Below are 16,461 nucleotides of genomic sequence, written 5' to 3' on the forward strand. Positions count from 1 at the left end.
TCTAAGATCAGAAAGGCAGGGATGTCTGCTCCTGACACTCCTACTCAACATCATACCAGAGGGTCTAGCCAGTGCAATAACGGCAAGAAAAAGAAATTAAAGGCACAGAGACAGGAAAGCAAGTAGTAAAACTGTGTTTATATACAGATGACATGATCCTGTATGCGAAAATCCAAAGGAATCTATCAAAAAGAAGAACCCCAAAACCTATCAGAACTAACAGTATGAGTATAAAAAGTTCACAAGAGACAGTATCAATATTTTAAAAAATCAATATAACAAAACCTGTATTTCCGTGTAATGGCAACAAAATATCCAAAGATCAAATTAAGGAAACAATTATATTCATAGTAGTATCAAAAAGAATAAACTATTTAAGAATAAATTTAACAAAAGAAGTGCAAAACTATATACTGAAAACTACAAAACACTGCTAAGAGAAATTAAAGATGATCAAAATAAATAGAGAGACATTCCACATTCACGGGTTGGAAGACTAAATATTATTAAGATGCAATTCTCCCCAAATTGATCTATAGACTCAATGCAATAATCCCAACAAGCTTTTTGTAGTAACTGATGTGCTGATCCTATTTACACAGGAACGGAAAGGATCCAGGACAGCCAATAAGAGCAACGAAGGTGGAGGACCAACGCTTCCTGATTTCAAAACTGGTCATAAGCTACAGTAACCAAGATAGACGTACAGACCACTAGAACAGAACTGAGTGAGAAACAATCCCTTACGCTCACAGTCAACTGATTTCCCACAAAAGTGCCAAGACTATTCAAAAAAGAATTTTTTCCTCAATTGGTGCTAGGTAAAGTGGATATCCATGTGCAAAAAACTAAACTCAGACCTGCACGTCAAGACCATACAGAGATATCAACCAATTATGACCCTAAGTGTAAGAGTTTAAACTATGAAACTTCTAGAAGAAAACATAGGAGACAAATTTTCGTGACTCTGAGTTAGGCAAAGAGTTCTTAGATATAACACAGAAAGCACAATTCACAAAAGAAAAAAATTGATAAACTGGAGATTATCAAAACCTTTTGCATTTCAAAAGACGTTGCTGAGGGAAAAAAGGCAAGCAGCCTGAGAGAAGATATTGCAAATTTTGTATCTGATCAGGGACATGTACTAAGAATATTATAAAGAATTCTTACAACTCAATAATGAGATGACAAACAACCCAATTAAAAATGGGCAAACGGGTTGAATAAACTTTCACCATAAGCACATGAAAAGATGCTCAACATCATTATCTACTTGGAAAATGCAAGTTAAAGCCACAATGATGGGGCCGGCCCTGTGGCTGAGTGGTTAAGTTCACACACTCTGCTGCGACAGCCCAGGGTTTCGCCAGTTCGAGTCCTAGGCACAGACGTGGCACCACTCATTGGGCCATGCTGAGGAGGCATCCCACATGCCAAAACTAGAAGGACCCACAACTAAAGATACACAACTATGTACCGGGGGGCTTTGGGAGAAAAAGGAAAAATAAAATCTTTAAAAAAAAAAAACCAAAAAAACCCACAATGAGATACCAGGATGCACCCACCAGGATGGCTATCATCAAAAAGACAGAGAATACCAAATGCTGATGAGGACGTGGAGAAACTGGAACCCATGAAATAGTCCCAGCACTTTGGCAAACAGTTTGGCAGTTCCTTAAAAAGTTCAACTTACCATACGACCCAGCAATTCCATTTCTGGGTATCTACTAAGAGGAATGAAAACACGCATCCATATGGAGACATGCAGGGGAACGCGCACAGCAACATTCTTCATGAAACCAGACAATGGAGACACCACGAAGGCCCATCAGTCAGCGAAAGGACAAACTGGTCATCCAGACATGGAACACAACTCAGGAACGCAAAGAACGAACTCCTGATACACAGGACCATGTGGATGGACCTCAGAACACACTAAGTGACAGAAGCCAGACACAAAGTACCACAGGATGTATGACTCCACTTATATGAAATACCGAGAAGAGAAAAATCAGTGGGGACAGAGAGCACACCAGTCGTTTCCTGGGGCTGGGGGAGGGGGCTGCTGGGGTGACAGAAATGCTCCAAACCAAGTGTGGTGAAGACCGCACAGCTCTGCAAATTCACCAAAAATCACTGAACTGAATATGGGCATATCTTAACAACGTAAATTATACATCCATAAAGCTGCTAAAAAATACAACAAAAGGTTATTGGCCTAAGAATCAGCAGAAGGTTAAAAGAAACTGGGGGCTGCCCCATGGCCGAGGGGTTAAGTTTTCGTGCTTTGCTTAGGCGGCCAGGGTATCCCTGGTTCGGATCCTGGGTGCAGACATGGCACGGCTCATCAGGCCACGTTGAGGCGACGTCCCGCATGCCACAACTGGAAGGACCCACAACTCTAATAAACAACTATGTACTGCGGGAACTTGGGGAGAAAAAGCAGGAAAAAAAAAAAAGAAGATTGGCAACAGTTGTTAGCTCAGGTGCCAATCTTTGGGGGAAAAAAGAAAAGAAACTGAGCAGGCAGTCCTAAAAAGACTCCAGTGGATATAAAAATTGAATATATCAAGTTTAAAAAACATCACAGTCAACGGGGAAGGGATGACTAATTGGTCTGCCAATTCTCTTAGTCCCACGGCTGGGGGGTCTGGTTAGAGCTACACCCCGTGCCCGACACCAAATAGATTCTGATGACCTAAAGTGGTAATAAAGGGGAGCAAAAACAGGAGAAACCAAGAAAAAGATACAGGTGAACACTAGAGCGCTTAAAAATTCAGTTAATGGATCAGCCCAGTGGCTGACGGTTAAGTCCAGATGCTCTGCTTCAGCAGGCGGCCCAGGTATGAGGGTTCAGATCCTGGGCGTGGACCTACACCACTCATCAAGCCACGCTGTGGCAGCAACCCACATACAAAATGGAGGAAAATAGGCAAAGATGTTAGCTCAGGGCCACTCTTCCTCAACAACAACAACAAAAACAAAACAGTTGAAAAACACAACTGATTAGAAGTGTGTAAATGAAACAAACCATTCACAGAAGAAATCTAAATTATCTGCAGCCCCTGAAAAAATGTTTAACTTCTTTTTTAAAAATGTATGGAGGCAGCAAAGGTTTTTAAGGAACTTAAAACAAAACCTTTTTTTTTTTTTTTGATTGGCACCTGGGCTAACAACTGTTGCCAATCTTCTTTTTTTTTTTTTTAAAGATTGGGACCTAAGCTAACAACTGTTGCCAATCTTTTTTTTTTCTTTCTGCTTTATCTCCCCAACCCCAACCGCCTCCCCCCCACCCCCACCCCCGGTACACAGTTGTATATCTTAGTTGCAGGTCCTTCCAGTTGTGGGAAAAAGAAAGCCTTTCAAGACACTCTCGCCCCAGCTGAAGGAGGCGTGAAGGCGAACACCCTTCTGGATGCTAACCGTGTGGCAGGAACAACGCCCCGGGCATCAACGCTGCATCCCGGGCTCCCTGAGTCCTCTTTCCCAAGGATGCGATCCAGGACGGAGGCGCAGGGAGGAGCAAGGCCCTGCAGCAGAGCTTTGTCAACCAGGGACAAAGCAGCTCTCACCTTAAGGTGGCAGATTAAGTGAGTCACAGAAACGCACAGTAAACGCGACTATTTCTGCTGTTTGGCAGCACGGGCCGGAACGGGTGGACGTGCACGTGATCTAGCGTTCAGACCACAGGCCGACTGTCTTAGGGGGCGGCTGCTAAGCACTTGAAATGCAGCTAGTGTGACCGAGGACTCGAGTTCTAAGTCTATTTAATTTGACTAACTGAATTTCAAACAGAAACAGGCATGCGTGGCAGAGGATACTGAACCGGACGGCGCAGGCCAAAAGCACAACTTCCAGCCGGGACTGGGGCTCCGCTGCCCCTGCCCCCCTGCGCCACCAGACGCCCAGCCAGAGCAGGCGAGGGTCACAGAGCGCAGGCAGGTGACAGACACAGGGGGAGGCCACCACAACAGAGCACCGGGGGCCTCGAAAGCCGGACATGGACTCTCACCTCCTCCTCTTCGTCAGAGCCGCTTTCCTCACTGTCAGATCTCGGGGCCACCTCATACCTGGAAAAAACGTTAGTGTTTTAACAGACGCCTCCCCAGAACAGGCATGATTCACCTTCCTTAGCAAACCGGCCAGTTTCTAGATGCACGTGAGGTCGCCCCCCAGCCAGCTCCCCGGGACCCAGGTGGCGCAGACCCTGGCAAGGCCCACTCACCCCGGGTTCATCTCAAGCCAGGCCTCCAGCTGCCCGGCTTTGGGGGCGTCGGTGCCCGTCAGGATCTTCCCGCTCTCCACGTGGATCACTTTCACGGGCAGGTCGCTCATCTGGCTGGTCTCGTCCAGCGGCTGCAAAAGAGTCGAATGTGTGACTCGAGGTTCCGGGGTCTCCAGACCTCGGGCATCCAGAAAAGAACAGAGCTCACCATGGCCAATGAGGGACATGCCCACCCAATGCCACACCTGGAAATCGGCGCAGGAATGTGGCCAGTGGTTATGAAAACGGGTCAACTGCATTTCAGTAAAAAGATTCAGTCAAAATCTACAGCCCACTGACGACAGCTGTGTCTCTGAAGTAACTGACAGACACGTCTTCCTTTTCATGTAGATAAGACACTCACAAAAATGCAAATTCGAGACTACAGGGTGTGGACACTCCGCCTCCGTCCCCCAGCCTGCCAGCTGCTCTCACAGGCGTACCCTTCCAGATCCATTCCACGCATAAGAAACCAGGACTGGTTTTCCTCTTTTTTACACAAATGATTATACTATTCACATTCTTCTGGCCCTTGTTTGTCCATTTACACAGTATTTGTCGACTTCATCAAGGGTGCTCACTGTTTTTTGGAAAAGAGCTAACTAGACTATTTGAAAAATAAGACTGCGAACTGCCTCCTAGCAACGAATATGGAATTCCTCGATTTCTCAGTTTCCAACTTTGGATGAGCATTTCCCCCTTCCAACTTCCTGGAGAAAACCTTCAGGGTGAGGATGACGTTTTTGGTTTGAACTTTTGTCTGCATCTTCCAGGAACTTATACCTCGCTTCCTCCCTCCAAGGTGTCACGGTCCACACCGCCCGCACAGCAGAGTGGGATGGGTCAGCCTCCCCCAGCAGCGGCCCCCGTGAACGGTGACAGCGACCCCACCGCACACGCAGGCTCTGTGGACTGCCTCAACCCCTGACTCCCACCCCAGGCTCCCTGAGAGAGTTAAGGGTGCCGATGCTGCCACCCCCCACCCCCAGAATTCAGATTCAACTGCTCTGGGGATTTTTACAAACCCCCCAGGGGGTTCAGATGGCCAGCCAAGGGTGAGAAGCCCTGGCAGAGAGCAAGGCCAACGGACAGCCACCACTGATGGACGCTCTGTTACTACACTGGAGCAGCAGCCACAGCGATTGCCCAACAGAATTCCCTGAACAGCACGTTCCTGCTGCACGACGGGCCCGGATGGCCTCACGAGGGCTTTGCACTACAGTTAAATGCCAACTCACATACTTCTGAACTCAAGATAAGGTTCTAAATAAATCACACATAATACATGTGTATTTGAGCTCATCACCAATCATCCACCTCCGGGAATCTGGCCTCCAGGGAAAAGTGTGCGTCAGCTATGGACTGGACTGTCCCTCCCAAACGCAAACGCTGACGCTCGACTTCTCAATGTGACCGTATTCAGGGGGACTTTGGGGGTCACTGGAGTTACATGAGGTCGTGAGGCGGGGCCCTCACGATGGGATTAGTGCCCCAGAACACGAGACACCAGAGCTCGCTCTCTCCCCCAGGTGAGGACAGAGAGAAGGCAGCCATCTCCAAGCCAGGAAGCGAGCCCTCACCAGGAAGCCACCTTGATCTTGGATGTCCAGCCTCCAGAACTGTGAGCACCAATGTCTGCTGTCTGAGCCCCGGCTGTGACACTTTGTCACCGCAGCCTGAGCTGAGTCAGACAGCACCAAAATGTCACGTCCCAGGAGGCTCACTACAAAGACGTGAGCAAGAGGCAAAAAGGAGGGCAGAGAAACAGCCGCCAGGGGAGGAGGCGGACGGCGGTGCGTGGGAGCCGCTCAGGCAGGATCTTTCTAGCAGCCGCGCCTGGGAAGCGGCCTTAAGCAGCTATCAGTCTGCATGACAAAACAGAGTCTGACACATCAACACAATCAAACCAAAAGAGAACTAACGGCTGGATGTGGAAAGTGGCCCAAGACGTTCCACACGGGAAAAGTCTAGCGAACGTCTACACTGACTCAAATGGTTCCAAAACCAAACAGAGAGGAGAGAAGCATAAAGATTTCTGGAAGGACAGAGCAGGCATCAGCCAGGGATCACATGCGTGCCTGTGAGGGGAGCTGCCAAGGGGACTTCAATTTTCACGTCACCGTTTAAACGTTTTGTACAAGTATCACTTTTCAGTGACGTTAGAAAGAGTTAGGTTAAGTGCACATGAGCTAACGTGGGCAGATGTCAGAGACACAATGCAGGGCTGGAAAAAGAAAACCATCGGGTGGGGTCCAGCCCCGCGGCTGAGTGGTTAAGTTTGTGCATTCCGCTTGGGCAGCCGTGTTCGTGGGTTCCGATCCCAGGCAAGGACATACACACAGCTCATCAAGCCAGACTGTGGTGGCGTCCCACATACAAAATAGAGGAAGATTGGCACAGATGTTAGCTGGGCGACAATCTTCCTCAACAAAAAAAGAAAGAAAGAAAATCATCAGGTGGCACGTGCACAGAAAAAGCCAGGAACAAACACCCCCACGGTTTCACGGTCTAATCTGGGAAGTGGGGCTGAGGAGGGTTTGGGGAGGTGGCAGAGGAAATGCTTCTCATTCACACACCTCACTTTTATATCTCTTTCTTTCAAATGAGCATATTGAGAATGGCTGCCCTCAGGAGGCAGGCAGGAACGCTGCAGAAAAGATGGGCGAGTGGGGACAGCAGCCCCGCTCTGAGGGGCCACTGTGGACGGTTTTGACATTTGGAACCAGGCTAGTGCTTCACATACTAAATCAATCAGTGACGAGTAAATAAACACAAGCAAGAAGATGGGGGAAACCATGGTAACGGGGCGCTAAAGGGGAGAACTAACCCACCTAACTCTTGTGCACAGTATTTGGAGCACAGACCCTCGGGCTGAAGGACCCCCACAGCCCGGAACCCTCGCCAGGAGGCTTCTTTTGCAGACGGTAAGCATTAGCGACTCCGAATGTACATTCGTGTTCTAGGATCGAGCAGACAAGAAACTGTGTCATGGGCCAGCCTCAGTGGCTTAGTGGTTAAGTTTGGTGTGCTCTGCTTCGGTGGCCTGGGTTTGATTCCTGGGTGCACACCTACACCAGTTGTCTGTTAGCGGCCACGCTGTGGTGGCGGCTCACATAAAAAAGTAAAAAAAAAAAAGGAAAATTGGCAAAGGACGTTAGCTGAGGGCAAATCTTCCTCAGCAAAAAAAAAAAGAGAGAGAGAGAGAGAGAAGCAACTATGTTGTAGGTAACGGGAACCAGGTTTCAGGCTGTTACAAATATGGAAAAGAAGGACAGAGGAACCCTGCGGTACTGGATTAGAATTGGAGGTAGAGTGTGACCTCATGGTTTTTTAGGACATAACCAGCAATGCGCATGTGATGCACACATATGTCTACCTCCTAGGGCCGTCTACCGAGAGGGGCTCGTGGCAATGAGCACGCCTAGATCTTGGTTTCTAAACACTCCTTTCTGATAAAAGGAACAGGGCTCCTTGGAGAAACGGCTGACCGGGGGCTCAGGCAGGGAAAGCAGATGAGACTGGGCCAGTCTGGAGTGCGAGGAAGTCAGGAAGCCCTCCAAGAACAATGGGGACACACCAAAAGGACACAGGAGCCAATATGGAGGGACCCCTGCTGGCCCAAACTGGAATAATGTGAGCATCAAAACAAATAAGGATAGTACAGGATTAAACTAAGTAAATCCATTAAACTAAGGAAGAATCCACGAGTAGGTACCCAGAGTTGGCAAACTACAGCTCACAGGCCAAACAGAAAGAGAAAGGTTTTCCCACCTTAGAAAGCCAGCTAGTAAGTGCAGAAGGAATCGTGGGGACAGATTGTCACTCTGTCACCAGGCTGGCAAACCTGCCGCAGGCGGAGACCACCAATCCGGGACGCTGAGCCCAGAGGGCGGGGGTCTGAGCAGCTGCGCCGCGTTCACATGGTCTCCCGTACGTCCCCAAGAGGTACTCATGAATTACAAAAGGAAAATCTGTAACTGCACAGCGGAGACGCCCTGGCGGATACCGAGGGATCAAGGTCAACCTCACCAGTGACGGAAGAAATGTCCCGGGTTCTCCTGATGTGACGCACGGGGAGGGACACAGCGTCATGTCAGGGTCTTCCCGCCAAAAACACGTAACATGCCCGAATCTAATCTAATCCTGAGGAAACATCGGTCAAGCCCGCAGTGAAGGCCAACGTCGGAGATGCCAGGCTGTGCTCTGCAGAAATGCCAAGGCCAGAGGGCAAAGACAAAGCGAGGAGCTGCTCAAGGTCAAAGGGGACGGAAGGGAGCATCACTGAGCGCCACCATGAGCCGCGTTTGCTGCTGTGAGGGACGCTGTGGGGACAGGCGGACAAACCTAGTGAGGGCTGCAGATCGGCCCACAGTGTCACATCAACGCTCATTCTTGGTTCTCACCATCGCACAGCCACGGAAGAGAATGACCTTGCTTTAGGAAACACACACTGAGACACAGAGGAAAAGCCCTCACGTCAGCATCTGACTCTCCAGTGGTTCAGGAAAGAATGATGTCGCGTGACAAGAGGGAAGCTGGGTGAGGAGCATGCGGGGGTCTCTGTACTGTCCCCAGACTGCTCCCATGAGTCTGCACTGACGTTAAACTACAAACTGGAAAGTAACATCATGCGCATAGAAAGAGGTCTGGAAGGAACCACTGCTGGTCAAGAACGTGCCTCCAGGAGCAGGATCGCAGGGGGCAGGGGAGGCAACACCTGGATTGTCCACGGGCGTCCACGGCCCTCGTAACTTACACAGAAAATGAGACTTACAGGCAAGAGAGCTAAGCGATGGGGCCGGGGCTGGCCTTCCCCGGGAAGGAACCCCGCCTCCTCACCTCGCCGTCGGGGCCGATGGCCGGCGTCTGTCCTTCTGCGTTCTCCGCCTTCTGCAAGGAAAGACACACACGGTCACCCAGAGCCGGCCGGGGGTGGGGTGGAGGGCGCGTCCGGGCCCCACGCACCTTCTTCCTCTTCTTCTTCTTCTTCTCCTTGGCCACCTGCGCGGCCTTGTGCTGCCGCACGAGCTCCGTGAGGTTGGCCACGTACTCATCCGTCTGCTGCAGGAGGTAGGCCAGGCGCTTGTCCTTCTTCTGGTCGATGAGCTTCCGGTATCCCTCCTCGTCCTCCGCCTGCAAGAGCGTGCGGTTGCGGTGCCAGCTCGCGAGACCAAGGCCGGCCAACCCGGGCTCGAGGCACCCACTGTGGTTGTCGCCAGCCAGCCAGCGGAGCCGCGGCAAGGGAGCCACTGTGTCACACGCACGCCCTTCACATAACTATCGACTCCAGTCATACTTCCCAACTCCTACCCAGCGCCAGGGCCCACGGGGACCAGCTGCACAGAGGTGGGCCTGCCAGGAGCCATTTAGAGAGGCCAAGAGCAAGTCCTGGTCCCTCTGGCCACAAACACATCCCAGATCCAGATGCTTCCCTCCACCTGGTCCAAGCCATGTCGTTCCCACAGACAAGCCCCTCCCAGCTTTCTGAAAAGAATCAACTGGGTCACATCACCGCCCCCAGCACCCAGCCTCCGACGGCTCCCCACAGGTCCAGAACGACATCCAAGGCCATCCCTGTGAGCTGCCCATGGGACTCCACCTCACTCCTGCCCCACACCACGCTGTCCCAGGGGCCACCTGCTGTGCCCTGCCCTGGCTTTCTCCCACCTCAGCCCTGACCCTAGGTTCCTCTCTGCCTGGGAGGAGTTCCCGATATCTGCACATCCGTAGTCACACCCACCCTTCCAACCCCCACCCCACCCACAGCCTGCGGCCTTCTCTTCAGTGTACCTTCCATCATCCCAAACTGGCCTGTTTCCCCCAGGCACCTGTCTCTCGGGCCAGCACGAGCCCCAGAGGGCAGGGACTGCATCCTCCTTACTGCTAGGGCCCCTGTAAACATGGCAGCTAGTGGCCCAGAGCGGCTGTCACTATCCACCCAATTAGAGAACCATCACAAACAGTCGCTAGACACATGGGGTGGGGGTGGGGAGTGGGATCACACCATCAGGGGCTCTCCCAGCCAGGAGGGAGTGCCATCTCCATCTTCCAGAAAGAGCAGAGCAGCCAGCTCAGCGGCCGGAGGCCACACGCTCACTCTGAAGGTCGGCGTGGCCGGGCAAAGGGCTGCGGGCAGGTAGGCCAGATCCCCAACCCGTTCTCTCTCTCTGTCCCACCTCCAACGCCGAGCACGACGCTGGCACCTGGGGCACACGCAAGGGCCCAGGCTGGGGGCAGAGTTACCATGAGCCTCCGCATCCTCTCCTTCTCGATCCTTTCGTTCTCCTTCTTCTGCTCCCGCTCCGTGTTGGCGTGGTAGGTGGCCACGGCCTTCGTAAGTTTCTGGATTTTGCCAGTGACGGATCGATGATACTCTTTGAAGTCCTTGGCGTGCTGAAGAATGCTGTTGAGGTACTCCTGCAGGCACGCACACAGAAGAGCACACTGATGACCCACAGGAGTCACCGGAACCTTCCCCGGGGGAGACAACACCTGAAAGGCGGCTTGTTTCTAATCGAGAGGACACACTCAAAACAACCCCGACACACTGTCCCTGAGGCTAGGAGCTCTCTGTGTGAGGAGAGACTCGGGGCCGGCGACTGCGTGGTGAGAAGGGGCCACCTCGTGCCCAACACATGGAATGGTCACCTCGCTGGGACAACCCAGCCCCAGACATTAATGCCTCAAAATACTCCCACCCTCCAACCAAGTGATTCCACTGCCAGGAACTTATTTTAAGGAAACAGCAGAGATTGGCCCCAAAACTCAAAGATAAGAACGCCTAGCCCAGTGTCTTTTCTTTTTTTTTTTTTTAGCTTTTTCTCCCAAATCCCCCAGGTACACAGTTGTATATTTTAGTTGTGGGTCCTTCTGGCTCTGCTACAGGGGACACCGCCTCAGCATGGCCTGACGAGCGGTGCCATGTCCACGCCCAGGATCCGAACCAGCGAAACTCTGGGCCGCCAAAGCGGAGTGCGCAAACTTAACCACTCGGCCACGGGGCTGGCCCATCCCAGTGTCTTTTCTAACAAAGAAAAGTCGAGACTGGGCCACACATGGCCAAACAGGGCCCTGGATACATAAATTACCAGAAGCTGGACGTGCTGAGATGGAAGACAACATAGACGTTAAAAGTCACACGTCAACAACACTAAAAAACAGGTCAGTGTGCAGGTATTTGTGTGTGTGTGTGTGTGTGTGTGTGTGTGTGTGTGTGTGTGAGAGAGAGAGAGAGAGAGAGAGAGAGAGAGCGAGAGAGAGAGGGAGGGAGGGAAGAAGACTGGCCCTGCTGTCACCAATCTCCCTTTATTTTGTGTGGACGCCACCACAGCATGGCTTGATGAGCGGACCCCAGGCCACTGAAGTGGAGCATGTGAACTTAACCACTATGCCACCAGGCCAGGCCCACAGGCCTTTCTTTTAAAGGCAGCTTTTTAACTTTTGATTACTTATGTATACAAAAAAAAGTTGGAATGACATACACCAAAATGTTAACCATGGTTAACAAGGAGTGTTGACATTTCTTATTATTTTAACTAGACCTGTAATAGATACTGACTGGAGGAAAACTTTAGAAAATATAAATGAGCAAACAAGAAAAAGAATCATCCCCAAATCCTACTTGCGTAGATTCTGGTCTCCTTGACAGATCTTGTAAAAACTTACGTTGGATCAGGCCCTCTTCTACTCAGAACCCTCTATGGCTCCCAGCTCACTCAGAGGGAAAACCCAAGTCGTCCCCTCAGCCCACAAGGCCCTGCTTGCTCTGCCTGTCACCTCCCCATCCTCACCTCCTCCCACTCTTCCCCTTGCTGCACTCTGGCTACACCGGGATCCCTACTTTTCAGAGGACACAGGGGCACATTCCAGCCCCAGGGCCTTTGCACCTCCCTCCCTCGGGTCTTGGACCTTCCCCGACCATCCTATGTGAACAGCTCCTCGCTCCATCCCTCTCTGTCCCTGTTCTGTGTTTCTTCACCTCCCCACATGCTGTATGTGCATCTGATTGTGGCCTGTCTCGCCCCACCGCTTGGTTTTGTCCACTAACGGAACCTTAGTGCCTAGAAGGAACACAGACCAGACCCACCAGGGGGCGAGCCGTGACCACCCCGGTGCGCCGCACCTGGTGCTTCTGCCGGCGCTTGCGCTCCTGCTCGATCTTCTGCTGCTTCTCCAGCTTCTCGGTGATGCGGGCCTCGCGCAGGGACTGGCGCTTGCTGCGCTTGTAGGCCTTGGCGTTGAGGGCCGTCTCGAGGGCCGTGTCCCTCCTCATGCACACCACCACCTCCTGCCGCAGCTGGAGGAAGCAAAAAGAGGTCAAAGTGGTTGTGTGCACGCCTCTCTCGTCCACACAACACGCACGATGACGCAGCGCAAGCTAGGCAGCATGCCGCTGCTTCCAGACAGGTCCGTTCGAAACGCCGTAAGCACAAAAGCCTGTGCGGAGGGTGACTGGGAGGCACCATGGGCGGGGACAAGCATGGCCAGGGACAGCTGCTTCTGGACACCCAGCAGAAGGCCCTCGCAACCCTCGCAGGCCTCCAGATTAGCCTTAACCTCAGCCACACACAGGACATCTCTCACGGGTCAGTCACGAGTGCAGCGCCCTCAGACAGACCTTCTCACGTCTGCCCCTTCAAACTGGCAACTGCCGTCTTCGGGAGACCCTCACTTGCTCATCTCAAAACCCGCACGTCCCACCACGGTGCAGGATGTGGGGAGAGAGGAGGGGACAGCGCGCTCGTGAGCGTGGGAGGGCGGGGCTGCTTTTACGGCCGAGGGCCACTTAATAAGGGCCCGGCGAGCAGCTCGGAGCCCAGGCAGCCGCGGCAGAGGGCCCTCCCAGAGCCTCAGCGCGCACCCACCTGCCTCTGGAAGTTCAGCAGCCTGAGGGCCTTGAGCTCAATGGTCGCTTTGGTTCGCAGATCCCCGGCCAGGGAGCCGGGAAGGTTTTCAAGTTCCTGAATGCGGTGTGCGATGCGAGCCTGCAGCCTGGGGCGGGGAAGCAAAGAGGACAGGTGACGAGAGGTCTCTGTTTACGAGGAGGCCCCTGCTCCCTCTCCTGGGGCGGGGAGGGAAAGAGGACAGGTGACGGGAGGTCTCTGTTTACGAGGAACCCGCTGCTCCCTCTCTTGAAAGACGGAGCCTCAGAAGAATCCAGGCCTGAGGGAGGCAGACGCTGGTCAGGAGGCAGGCGACGGCTCTGAGAAGGACGGCAGCCACAAGGTGGGATACATACAGAAGGCATGGCCCCAGAGGACCCGGGGACACAGCCTACAGGACACTGAGAGGGCGGCGCTGCTGGCTTATGCCATTTCAGCAGCGCAAGGCGGCCCTGGAGTCGGGCGGGCCAGGGTCTCCATCCCAGCCCTGGGGATCTACTTGGCCCATGAGCTTCAGGGGCCTCACTTATAAATGGGGGAGAAACCTCGGGGCTCCCTACAGCTTGGTCTGAAGTTCGTATGGGCTAATGCCCTTACTGAGTCCTTCCACGTGTAGTTATTGAGCGCCCACCATGTGCCAGGGGCCGTTCCAGGGGTGCAGCCTCAGCAACCAAAGGACTAACAGGGCTGTTTGTTGCTCCCATGGAGCTAACAGTCTTTTCAGGAAGACGGGCCATAAGGGAGTGAAAAAATTAAATATCTATGGTAATTCCAGAGTGGCAAGTACTTTGAGGAGGGAGCTGAAGGGGAGAAGGGTGGGCAGGGCCTCTGTGAGGAGGTAACCTCAGCAACGAGGCCTAAATGAGCACAGAGTCATGCACAGCCTGTGCAAAGGTCCTGGGGTAGGAACAAGCCGAGTCTGTTGAATGAAAAGAAAGAAGAGGGGCTGGCCCAGGGGCGTAGTGGTTAAGTTCGCACTCTGGTTTGGCAGCCCAGGATTTGCTGGTTCAGATCCTGGGCGCAGACCTGGCATTGCTCATCAAGCCGTGCTGAGGCAGTGTCCCACATAGCAGAACTGGAAGGACATACAACCAGGATGTACAACTATGTAGTGAGGCTTTGGGGAGAAAAAAAGAAAAAGAGAGGAACAGTGAGAGCAGGGTGAGTGAGGACACAGTGTTGGGCAGGGGCCGAAGAGAAAAGAGGTTACTGGATGGATGATGAGAAGCCAACAGCGGGATTTGACCCGGGGAAGAGATCTAACGCAAGTTAACTGCAAAGAGACTTCCAACTGCTGTGTAGGAAACCGCGCACAGGCAAGGCTGCGAGCAGGGAGCCGGGAGGAAGTGAGGACCAGGTGGCAGGGTCAACAGTGGGGACAAGGGCAATGTTCCCGGGTGGGGAGAGGGGAGCAGAGAGGGCTCACCAAGAGGACACAGAGGATGAGGGAGGGGGAGCAAGGGTCACGGGCTGTAAGGTCTGTGGCCCGCTGAGCTGCTGGCTGACAGATGCATGGGGACAGAGACAGGAGGGGAAAGCGGCGGACATGAGGACATCTGGACAGGCCACTTCAGGCCTGGAGGGGGCGCCCGGGTACAGAGGCTGGAGCTCCGGGGCCCGTCACAGTGGAGAGCCCTCTGGAGACGGTCATCAGGCCACATGCTGCATCTGGGGCCATCCGGGAACGAGGCACGGCCCTTACCCTGACCGAGGGAGGCCAGCCACAAGCAAGGTAGTGCGGAAGTGGAGGGAGGGAAGGTGCTCAGGGACAAATCCCAGGGCCCCAGCAGTGCGGGACAGGGGTACAGACCCACGGTGCGCCAGGCGGCTCGCCAGCGCCTGGCGCCCAGGAAACCTGGGCAAAGCGGCCAGCAGCTAGCGATGTCTGAGAGGGGTCCACTGCGAAAAGTCCCCGTTTCAGGGCTGGTGTGCCCAAAGTTGGGTGACACGCGGTGTTGGCGAGGAGGAATGGCACTTTCAGTCCACCCCCACCCGTGCGACGTCCGCTGAGGGCGGGTGCGCAGAATCCACACAACTTCCCGGGCTCGGCCCCCGTCCCTTCCAGGGCTTTAGTTCCGTGTGCACACACACACGTGTGAAATGAGAGACATGCAAGCGTATTCACCACGATGCCGTCTGAATGAAAGATCAGGAAGAACCTGACGCCCACTCAGCCAGGCCCGGCTAACTAAACGGCGGTATGGGCACCGGGTAGAACGCCCTGCAGCCTGAAGAAAGGAGAGAGAAGCTCTTTCTGGATGGAGGGTGATGCTCTCCAAGACACGTCGCTGAAGGAGGAACAGTGCACACGTCATGCACCACTCGGGGACAATGCGGCCACCTGTAGCTGTCCGCCTACCTACAAACAGACGGCAGTTCTCTGAAGGATACACACCAACTGGGGACCCGGGAGTCTGGGGACAGAGGCGGGAGGGTGACTGCTTGTGGCGCACCCTGGTGGCCTTTAGAGCTGTGAACCACACTGACGTGTGTCAGGGCTGGCCCAAGGGAGGCCTGGAGCGGCACTGGCGCCCTCACCTGTACTCCCGCTCCTGCAGGATCTCCACAGGGTCCAGGCCCCGCGGCTTCTGGATGGGCGTGATGCGGCTCTGCTTCTGGTGCAGCGGCACCATGGGGGCGGGCTGGGCCGGCTGCCCCGGTGACTGCGTCTGGGGTGGCATCACAGGGGAGGCGGCAGGCGGGACGGCGGGGGGCGCGGGCGAAGGGCGGCCCGTCGGCTGGGGGGGGATCAGCTTCTGAGGTGTGCTCGTAGGGGCAGCAGCGTTCGCCATGGGCCCTGGGGGGAGGCAAACAGGCACAGCTGTGAGTTCTGGGTCAACTCCAGGTGCAAATGAGAAGCCTGCTGGGTGCTCACTGCCCCAGGGACAGACAAACTTGTCCTCAAGGCTGCGAGGCTGCGCTGGCCCCCTCCCACTGAGCTGCCACGCAGCTTGTCACTCAGGGGTCTCGGGCTTCGAGCCCCCTCTAGATCTCAGCCTGCGTAGCCCCTCCCAGAAGCCCCCACTCATCCAAGGCATTGGCTCACAAGTCTGCTCAGCCACAGCCCACCTGGGTTTGGTCTTTCCGGGCTGTGGCCTCACCGGACCAGCACTTTTTTCCAAATCCTGTTTAAGTGGCTAGCTCATTAATGCCCATCGCTAAAACTCAGGCTCCAAGAGAGTGACGAATGAGTCCCAACAGACGTGGCCCTCACATACCTACCGACCACTATGCTGTACCCTGAGCACAGAATGCACACGGTCAGATGGAGCCCTGAGCCGCCCTGCCACCCTGCCTGCCTCCCACAGCCTTGGG

At 53.8% G+C, this 16,461-nt stretch overlaps 1 protein-coding gene across 13 annotated transcripts in view; it reads right to left on the reverse strand.

Moving 5' to 3' along the window:
• The window catches only part of SMARCA4 (SWI/SNF related BAF chromatin remodeling complex subunit ATPase 4), an 85,124-nt gene that overhangs the window by 48,703 nt on the left and 19,960 nt on the right, over positions 1 to 16,461 (reverse strand). For all 13 annotated transcript variants that reach the window (XM_070625484.1, XM_070625495.1, XM_070625491.1 and 10 more), the window contains 8 exons: positions 15,685 to 15,943; positions 13,129 to 13,255; positions 12,387 to 12,560; positions 10,508 to 10,681; positions 9,230 to 9,397; positions 9,104 to 9,154; positions 4,226 to 4,356; positions 4,013 to 4,070 (listed from right to left, as the gene is read on the reverse strand). In XM_070625484.1, coding sequence (XP_070481585.1) covers positions 4,013 to 4,070; positions 4,226 to 4,356; positions 9,104 to 9,154; positions 9,230 to 9,397; positions 10,508 to 10,681; positions 12,387 to 12,560; positions 13,129 to 13,255; positions 15,685 to 15,943 — 1,142 coding nt within the window. The remainder of the gene's footprint in view (positions 1 to 4,012; positions 4,071 to 4,225; positions 4,357 to 9,103; positions 9,155 to 9,229; positions 9,398 to 10,507; positions 10,682 to 12,386; positions 12,561 to 13,128; positions 13,256 to 15,684; positions 15,944 to 16,461) is intronic.

The sequence above is a fragment of the Equus przewalskii genome, chromosome 6 (assembly GCF_037783145.1).
Source record: "Equus przewalskii isolate Varuska chromosome 6, EquPr2, whole genome shotgun sequence".
In the NCBI taxonomy this organism is placed as follows: Eukaryota; Metazoa; Chordata; class Mammalia; order Perissodactyla; family Equidae; genus Equus; species Equus przewalskii.